We start from the raw sequence: 9215 nt of genomic DNA, 5'->3' as shown, positions 1-9215 counted from the left end.
ATTTTTGTTTTGTTTTGTTTTGTTTTTTGGATTTGGTTTTTTTTTTTCCGAGACAAGGTTTCTCTGTATAGCCCTGGCTGTCCTGGAACTCACTCTGTAGACCAGGCTGGCCTCGAACTCAGAAGTCCACCTGCCTCTGCCTCCCAGAGTGCTGGGATTACAGGCGTGAGCCACCACCACCCAGCTTGTTGTTGTTTTTGTTGTTGTTGTTGTTGTTTGTGTTTTTGTTTTTTAATGTCTCCAAAAGCCACATGACAAGAGCTCCGTCCTGGGATGAAGTGATGGTTCAGAAGCCCCCAGTCAGCAACTAGAGAGATCATGCATTTGTGCACAAAAATTCAAAGATACTTCAAGCCACACCTGGATGGGACTAGAGACTCCTTCTCAGCCATCAGATGCAATTCTTAACTCTGCCAAGTTTTTATTGAACCAAAAATCAACATCAAACAGACTGCAGGACAGATACAAACTAGCCAGGTGTGGGAGTGCTCACTTGCCCATCCCCGGCTCAGCACTGATAAAAGGAATCAACACTCCTGTTCTGGAGGTTCTAAAGGGTCTGTCCCCTCTGGCAGGGGACAGTCAGAGCCACCTCCATCCATGGGGCCCAAAGAAGGCCCAGGGGGATCTGGAACTGCAGATACTACAGTGGATGGGAGGAGGGAATCCTGGCTTTGGGGCCACAGTGAGGCCTGGAACTGGTGACTCATGGTCACTAAGACCTTGAGGTGCTGGAGTAGGTCATGGTGGAAACAGGAGGCCCTGTGGAGGTGCTGTCCTTGGTCAATGCCAGGGAACACTGCACCTGCTGAATTGGGATACTGGGAGTAGAGCCAGCCTGCTTCTGCAGACCACTGTCCCCGCCCAGGGTGCTGCCTCCCCCTGCCTCTGGGGAGGCTCTGTGGAGGACAAACACCCCTTGGAGCCAGGCTGCCCTTGGCCAAGCTCTGCTTTGGGTCCCCTTCAAGGGGAGATGAGGTGGCCTCTGATCTCCTATCCTCCGGTGAGTAGCAGATCCTTTCCACTCTTTTGCTGAAGGACACGGTCTTTGGGACCTTGTTCGTCGACACGGGGCTGGACATAGCTGTGCCTGGACGCTCTTCCTTAGGAAACAGTACAGCTAGTAACAGACTCGTGTGAGTAGTTTCAAGACCTGAAAAGAGGAAAAGGGTCCCAAGACCTGGAAGAAGTAAACACACACACACACACACACACACACACACACACACCAGCAAAAGCTGCAATGGATCTGGAGATTTGGTCATGAGAACTTCCTGATCCTGTGGCAGAAGGGGGGAGGGGAAGGGGGGTTGGGTGGGGGGAGGGAAGCAAGCAGGCAATGAGCCTGTCTCAGAGTAATCAATGTCTAGATAATCAACGATCATCTGGCAGAGGCGAGGGCATAGGTGGGTTGACCTCAAGGCTTAGTGAAGACGGTCAACACCATCCCCAGAGTTGGTTATCATCTCTCTTTGAGCCTACCACAAATTGAGGAAATGGTTTATTATAAAATGAATGAATGAATGAATGAATGAATGAGAGGTGGATATATCATACAGAGAGAGAGAGACGTCATGAACAAAGCTGTACCCAGACAAGCTGGCAGCCATGTCCCAACACAAGCAGGGTTTTTGCCCAGAACCGCCTGATGGAAGACATGCCAACCTGCCTCCTATATGGGGAACTGCAGCCCAGCAAGGTCTTAAGGCTTTTTGCTTCAGATCAGGCAGGCACATCCTGCTTGTGAGTCCCTAAAGTCCTTTTCCACAGGTGATTTCCTAGGGCCACGCCTAGGTAGATCCCTGCCCCGAAGTCAGACCCAGCTAGTGCCTCGGCAGACACACACATGCTTGCACGCACACACACGCACATACACGCATGCCTGTTCCTCTTGGCTGCTACGACTTTTGCTGCAAGTTGTCAGGATCTGCCTCTGTCCTGCTGTGTGTACTTGGATCAAATGTGGCTGCTCTGGGGCCGGAGAGATGGCTCAGCGGTTAAGAGCACTGACTGCTCTTCCAAAGGTCCTGAGTTCAAATCCTAGCAACTACATGGTGGCTCACAATGTAGTAAGGTTTGGCACTCTCTTCTGGTGTGTCTGAAGACAGATACAGTGTACTTATATATAATAATAAATCTTCTTTTAAAAATGTGGCTGCTCTGGAGTTCTATTTGGGAGTGTTCTCACCTGGGCCCCCCAGGGAGCGCAGCCTGGCTGGCAGAGACTCGAAGGCAGGCAGGGGCAGAAGGACCATTTTCACATGCTGCACGGTGGCCAGGCAATGGCACTGCTTATTGTTGAGGTAGGAGTACAGCAGACGGTAGTTCTGGATGTCCCGAGACCCGTGGGGACACAGTCTCACCACACAGATGTCCTGGAGGGTATAGAGGAAGTGACAGAGGAGCAGTCAACCGCTGGGCCTGCAGGCACACTCAGACCAGACCTCTGAGAACTGGCGACCCCAACCCTAACATTTTTGTTGCTACTGCATAACTCTAATTTTGCTACTGTTATGAATCGTAATGTAAATATCTGATATGCAGGATAGCTGATGTGCGACCCCTGTGAAAGTCACAGGTTGAGAACGGCTGCTCTAGGAAGAAGCAGGAACGGGGGATTCTTGCCCAGGGGTCATTAGTGAGCTAGATGGGAGGGAAGGGGCTGAGAAGTGTGGGGCAGAGGAGAGGATACCCTAAGAGCAGGCAGCTTACCTTTGCCCTCAATGGGCCCATACTATCTAGAAGATCCCAGACATGGTTTGGAGGGAGGCGGCCTGCTGAGCGAATGACCTCTGGCAGAGCCTGGGGGACAGGTGATCAGGCAGCATCCAGCTCCCCACCCTCTTAGGCAGATTCCTTTCCCATTACCTCAGGCCAAAGTCAGAGAAGGAGAAGGACAGGCAGTGTATCCAAACCCTCAGGGACTCCCCAGAGAGCTCTACCCCACCCCCAGGCCTAAGCCTGTCCTGGCCAAAGTCCCATAAGCCCTCAGTTACTCCTCAGCTAACTAACAGTCACTCGACAGTCACTCCTAAAACCCTCCAGTGAGCTGAGGGGCCCTAGGATGCTCCCCCTGAGACTCTCTTTCCTTTTGTCTTGGGGTAGAGTTATCAGCCTGAGTGTGCGTCAGAATCAGGGTAGGGTATCATCTGCCCTCATGCTTAGCACAAGGCTCACCGGATGAATTGCCAACTGGGCTGAGAAGGGCGTAAGGGGGTCCTTGTGAACATAAGTACCTGGACAAGCTGACAGCTGTGCCCCGAGATCAGTTGTGCCTTGGCCCGAAAGTGCTTGATGGAGAACATGGCCAGTAAGCCCTCCCAGAGTGGGGGGCTGGGCAGGGCATTTTTGGGCCCAGTAGGCATCTGGAGCCTAGAAGAAGGGACAGGGCAGGACCAACCAGAGTCATACATCGGGCCCTTTCGTTTGCAGAGCCAGTACTGTGTTCTCAATGCTGAGAGCTGAACACTGACCCAAGCATGGGCCTCGGGCAGGAGAGAACTAGGAAGCTGCATGAGTCCCATTTCAGATACAAAAAATCAGAAGCCCACAGGCGAGGGATGCCACAGACACCAAGGACGGAAGCCCTGCAGTGTGTGGATGCTGTAACTCCAGCAGCTGGCCTTTCCCACCCAGGGTGCTGGGATGCTCACCTGTTGGCTACCAGCCCCATACCTGTCCTGTGGTTCCTTGGAGGGTGTCTCCCCAACTCTGAGCACCTCTGAAGAGGATGCAGGAGCTGGATTTGGGGCTTTGGGGATGGCATTTTCCTCCCTGTTCACAATGGCCCCCGAGAAGACTGGCAGTTCAGTTGAGGATTTCTCCTCTGCAATGAACAGAGGCAAGACTTGAATTGCGTATTCAGAGGGAGAAGCCAACCCACAGCCTGACTTGAACCAAGCAGCGTCATCCCCAGGTGACCTGCAGACACAGGCACTCCCTTTCTGCCACCTACTAACTCGGCTACCCACCCATGTTGTGGTTGATGCCCGCTTGGAGCTGCGGCTGGCTACCACCGTCAGCCTTCACGCCTTCTTCCCCACCCGGGCAGGCTTGGCAGTTAGAGTCACAGAGGTGGTGCCGGTGCCAATCTGCGGTGTCCTCCAGGGGGGTCGTCAGGGCCTGCAGGCTGCACTCTCTGGGTACAATGGGTTCCTGGAAAGCACAGAGGTCGAAGAGGATAGACGACAAGGTGACCCTGAAGGTCAGGAGTCCTCTATACGCAGAGAGCCTCAAAAATGTGGTTTATTTTTTCTAAATATGCTTTTTACATTCCAAAAACTGAAAATTTTAAAACAAACTTGGGAAATAAATAATTGTAAAAAATAAAAAGCCACCAATTGTTCAGACAACTGTTGGTACACTGGGTATTCTTTCATAGTTTTTCTATGCAGAGGGTCTGGGAGATCCTCCTATAATAGCTGGTCAAATATTGTATCCCATTCATTGCAGTAGACACATTTGCCCCCTGCTCTAGATCCCCTGTGGGCTGACTGTGTGGCAGTTGCTAGACAACAGTAGACTGTTGCTAGACACTCTGGTCACCTTCAGTTGTCACTAGCAAGAAGCCCCGAAGGCATCTTTGTGCACAAAGCGTTTTCCTAACTTTCGCATCTCTTCCTTGGGTCAAGTCATCAGAAGCAGAGGTCAGAGCCCAGGAGAGCAAATATTCTAACCACCTTTGCGCTCGCAACAGAAACCCCCTTTCGTTCGGAAGGTTTGAAAAGATCTCTGAATCTGTCGGGTGCGCATCCCGCTCCTCCCCAGCCCAGTACACAGAGCTGCGGCAAAGGCTCAGGAATTGTTTGGGGACACGAACCGTCAGTAATGGCCGTGTTCAAACGAGGTGCTGTTTGAGGAAGGGCCACATGGCGGGCACTTCTCTGTCGCCTTCCCCCTCTCCTCTGCCATCTCCTCTCTTCCCTTCTCCTGACACCTCTCCGAGGCTGACATTCACCCGCTCGAGGGAATGTGCTTGGCTTGGGCTGGGGAGCAGCTGCACCCCCCTAGGGCTCCTCTCACAGACAGTGATTCTTCTTGGCTTGACTACTTGGGGTGGGGAAGTGGCAAACCCCCCAAGTATTGTCTTGTCAAACCCCTGTCATTTCCCCCAGGGCCTGGCACCCAGGAAAAGCTTGACAAATCTGTACTGAGGGAATGAACATGAACTAAAGGACTTGCCTGCCCTCCACCCATCTCCCAATCAGAACCAGGTGACAAGTGACCCATAGAGACCCCAACCAGGCCAGAGTGGCCTTCTGAGAGTGACGGATGTGAGGACAGGGGGAAGGTCCTGTTGACTAAAGGATACTGATATTCTGGTTTACCAATGTGGCACAGATGAGCTACTGTACTGAGCAGGTTCTGGGCACGATGGAGGTGCTCCACTAGAGGATGGAGGTGCTCCACTAGAGGATGGAGGTGCTCCACTAGAGGATGAAGCCAGATGGGCCAGAGCATGCAGCTGTCCCATTGGTTAGAGATCTGAATCCTGGGCCTTCTCCAGCGTGTGTGTGTGTGTGTGTGTGTGTGTGTGTGTGTGTGTGTGTTGGGGGGTTGGGGGGTTGGGGGGGGGCAAGGACAGGAGGGCCTCTAGCTTTACTGCCCAGGGCAGTGGATGGTTCCCTGCCTGTGGCAACTCCAAACAAATAAACCCACTGATAAAACAGGTCTCTGCCTGTCACCTCTAGAAAACCCTTTGCCTGAAGCTAGAGTGGCTGGGGCTGGGGTGACTGCAATGACAAGTCCTTGGTGTCACTGGCATAAGTGTTCTGGAGTTAGGCTAAAAGAAGGGAGACCAGGGCCAGACCTACTGTCTTGAACATGGGGCCCAGAGAGTAGGCAATGGCCTTGCTCAGGGCCCCACAGTCAGCAGGGTGAGGAGTACCTGTGCCTAACTCAAGTCACCCCTTACCATCAGGTCTTCCAAGGTCAGCATCTGGTCCGAGTCCCGTGGGATCTCTACTTCGCCCTTGTGAGTCAGTTTGGAGGCAGGAAGTCTGTACAGCTCCTTCTGTTGGCGCTCAATGATATTCAGGCCCTGCAGCAGCCAAGTCAAACTCAGCCAGGGGCCTGTGGCCAGCCAGCACCCGGTCACCCCTCTCCCTCGTCAAGGCCCCTCCCTTGGGGGCACCCTTCATTGGTGAGCCCCTCTCTCTGTTCGCTTAGAAAGCCAGCCCCCATCAGCCCTACCCTTCCAGGTCCCAGTGAAGTCTTGCCTCCCCTAAGAAATGTCACTGCACTTGACCTTCACCTAAGTCAACCATGCTTCTTCTGGCTGCCCCACCCACCCGTCCCCGGGGAGGCTGTGGTGTCATCTGAACGAGTGAGCCTGCGAGCGTGCGGGCTGAGTCCCAGATGGGCTGTTAATAAAGATTTAAGGGTTAGATTGACTTTGGGCCACCACTTAGCTGCCCTAAACCTCAGTTTATCCCTACTCTGGGGATTAAGGACAAGGTATTAAGCAACACGGGAGGAGGCCCAGCCTAGCCTGAGCGCCATAGTGATACTAACTCTTTGTTGAGCAAAGTCATCTGACTTGGAAGCCAGGCTCTCTGTTTCTTTTCTGTTTTGTTTTTTAAAGCAAATTCTCTTTCTCTCTCTCTCTCTTTTTAAATTTTATTTAGATTGGTATTCTGCCTCCATGTCCGTCTGTGTGAGGGTGTCAAATCTCTTAGAACTGGAATTACAGACAGTTGTGAGCTGCCGTGTGGTTGCTGGGACTTGAACCAGGGTTCTTTGGAAAAGCAGCCGGTGCTCTTAACTGCTGGGCCATCTCTCCAGGCCCTGTCCTTTGCTAATGGTGCAGGAAGATAGGAGTCCTGAATCCCCCACACCCAGGCAGGGGGACTCCATGATGACACACTGGGCTCTGTACGCAAAAAGGCGCACATGGTCAGGCCCGGAATGGAGTCAGGCCCCACGTGCACATGTGGGTATGCACGTTAGTGGACGACTAGATGCATGTACACGTGTATACAAATGCATGTGGAAGCCAGAGATCGATTTTCGATGGCCTTCCTAGGAGTCACCCACCTTACATTTAGAGGCAAGGCTTTCGTTAGGGCTAAGCCTGCCTGTTTCTACCTCCCCAGCCAACACGGGCTAACACGTGCCACCATGCTGACTTTTTACATGAATTCTGAAGCTCAAACTCATGCTTGAATGGTAAGCGCGCTACCTGCTGAGCTTCCGTCCCAGTTCCCACCCTGAAATTCCTTTTCCCCCCATTTATTTATTCATTCATTCATTCATTCATTTTGCATCCTGATCATTGCCCCCCTTTCTTCTAGTCCTCCTTCACACAGTCCCTACCCCCATCTTCCTCCCCTCCTCATTTTTTCTGAGATGGTGAACCCCCCTCACCCCCACCCTGGAATCCCCTGACCGTGGCACATCGCTTCCCTTGGGTCAGATGCATCCTTTCCTACTGAGCCCAGATAAGGCAGCCAGTCAGGGGACCGGGATCCACAGGCAGGCAACAGCCTTAGGGGCAGCCCCTGCTCCAGCTGTTGGGGGGGGGGACCCACATGAAGACCAAGCTGCACATCTGCTACATAAGTGGGGTGGGCACCCTGGAATTCTTTTATTTATTTACTATTTTTTAGATTTATTTTCTGTATGAGTGCTCTATCTGCATATACACCTGGAAGCCAGAAGAGGGCACCAGACCCCATTACTGATGGTTGTGAGCCACCGTGTGGTTGCTGGGAACTGAATCAGGACCTTTGGAAGAGCAGTCAGTGCTCTTAATCACTGAGCCATCTCTCTGCCACCCTGGAATTCTTAATGGCTGTTGCACGGAGGCTGCAGTGACCCCTAAACTGCACAGCTGCTCCTATCCTTAGACACCCGCATTGCCTAGACAGACACTTGGCTAAATGGATGGACACACTGGCTGGGCTTAGGTGGTGCTATTTCCCGGAACAGCACCTCAGCACCCTCTACACTTCAGCCCCTCAGTGCTGGACCACTGCCTCTGCCCACCAAGCACTGGGCTAGCGTTCCCAATGGCCAGTGCAATGTATGCCTTCCCTTCTCCCAAGAGTTCTGTGCAGGGCAGGCCCACAGGCAGAGCACAGGGGGACTTGACTGAGGAGGGTGGGGTGGTGGGAACCCTTTTCAGACCTGAGGTTGTGGTGGAAAGAAGAGCACGGGGACTTCCTCACATAAGTCTTCCTCCCTGATCCCCACACACAAGTCCTCCCCACCCCACCCCTGCTCACCCCCCACAGCCCAGTTCCACAGAGAAACACGAGTGTGGGCTCTCTTCCTACCTCAGTCCTGGGAGACTCCCTAGCTTCAGTTCTCTTTCCTCCAGCTCCTTCTCAGTCCCGATTGTCCATCTGTCCTGCATCCTCCGTTCCCACCTTCCACCGCCCTCCTCGGGATCTGTCTGCGTGACTCACCCTTTGCTCCTCCTGGTCCCGCCAGCGGGACAGCTCCTTGGAGGCCAACTGGAGCGAGCTCATCTGTACCAGGTCGTTAGGGGTGACGTCACAGTGAGCCACTTTGAGAAACAGGTCCTGTGCGGGGAAGAGAACGCACCATTCTGCCCAGAGAGCACCCACTCCCACCTGCTGTCTGCTCCTGGTGTCCCCAAGGGAGGGCTAAGTGGGCTGAAACCCCGCCCCCCAGCTCACAACATTTCGGGGATCTCGCAGGTTGAAGAGCAGGCTGCGGTACTTGTTCTTGTAGCGGAGGTTGGTGTCCTGCGTCAGGTGGAAGAGGGCCTCCTCGATGCCTTCTGCGATGCTCTCCACCTCTTCTTCCCTCAGTGTCAGGTCGGGAAGCTCCTGGGCACTGTGGGGACAAGCAAGCCTTGAACAAGGATGTTTTCCACTTGGTCTGAGAGGGAGATGCAAGAGTAGGAGACAGGGACTGGGCCAGCTCCTTTCTTTGATGGGTGTTCCCCCACGGGCCTGTTGACTCCCACCCCTGCTCTGTGCGGTGGGAGATATGGTACGTCTTCCATTTACCTAGGGTGAGCTCAGAGTTCACGACTCACCCCTAAGGCTACCCAACAGACCTGTGGCAAAGCAAGGGTCAAAATGATGGTGCTTGGTCCTGCTAGACAGCTGGGTCTGTGTGGAGAGGATCGAGCTTGGGGTTGAGGGTTAAGGAATCAACCAGAGAAAAGAACCAAGCTGAGGTTGGTACAGTAAAAGATCAACCAAGGGAAGGGCAGGCACGATCCTGATCTACTGCTGACTCTG

The 9215-nt window shown here is 53.3% G+C and overlaps 1 protein-coding gene across 1 annotated transcript in view; it reads right to left on the bottom strand.

Annotated features, from left to right (window-relative positions):
* Positions 1-527: 527 nt before the first annotated feature.
* The window catches only part of Spocd1 (SPOC domain containing 1), a 28093-nt gene continuing 19405 nt past the window's right edge, over positions 528-9215 (bottom strand). The window contains exons 6-14 of the mRNA XM_052175847.1: positions 8643-8802; positions 8409-8525; positions 5915-6040; positions 3972-4155; positions 3676-3826; positions 3237-3372; positions 2713-2802; positions 2189-2375; positions 528-1153 (exon numbers count right to left, since the gene is read on the bottom strand). Coding sequence (XP_052031807.1) covers positions 528-1153; positions 2189-2375; positions 2713-2802; positions 3237-3372; positions 3676-3826; positions 3972-4155; positions 5915-6040; positions 8409-8525; positions 8643-8802 — 1777 coding nt within the window. The remainder of the gene's footprint in view (positions 1154-2188; positions 2376-2712; positions 2803-3236; positions 3373-3675; positions 3827-3971; positions 4156-5914; positions 6041-8408; positions 8526-8642; positions 8803-9215) is intronic.

This window comes from Apodemus sylvaticus, chromosome 3 (genome assembly GCF_947179515.1).
Source record: "Apodemus sylvaticus chromosome 3, mApoSyl1.1, whole genome shotgun sequence".
Taxonomy (NCBI): Eukaryota; Metazoa; Chordata; class Mammalia; order Rodentia; family Muridae; genus Apodemus; species Apodemus sylvaticus.
Note: the sequence above shows the minus strand (reverse complement) of the source record. Positions and strands in the feature narration are given on the sequence as shown.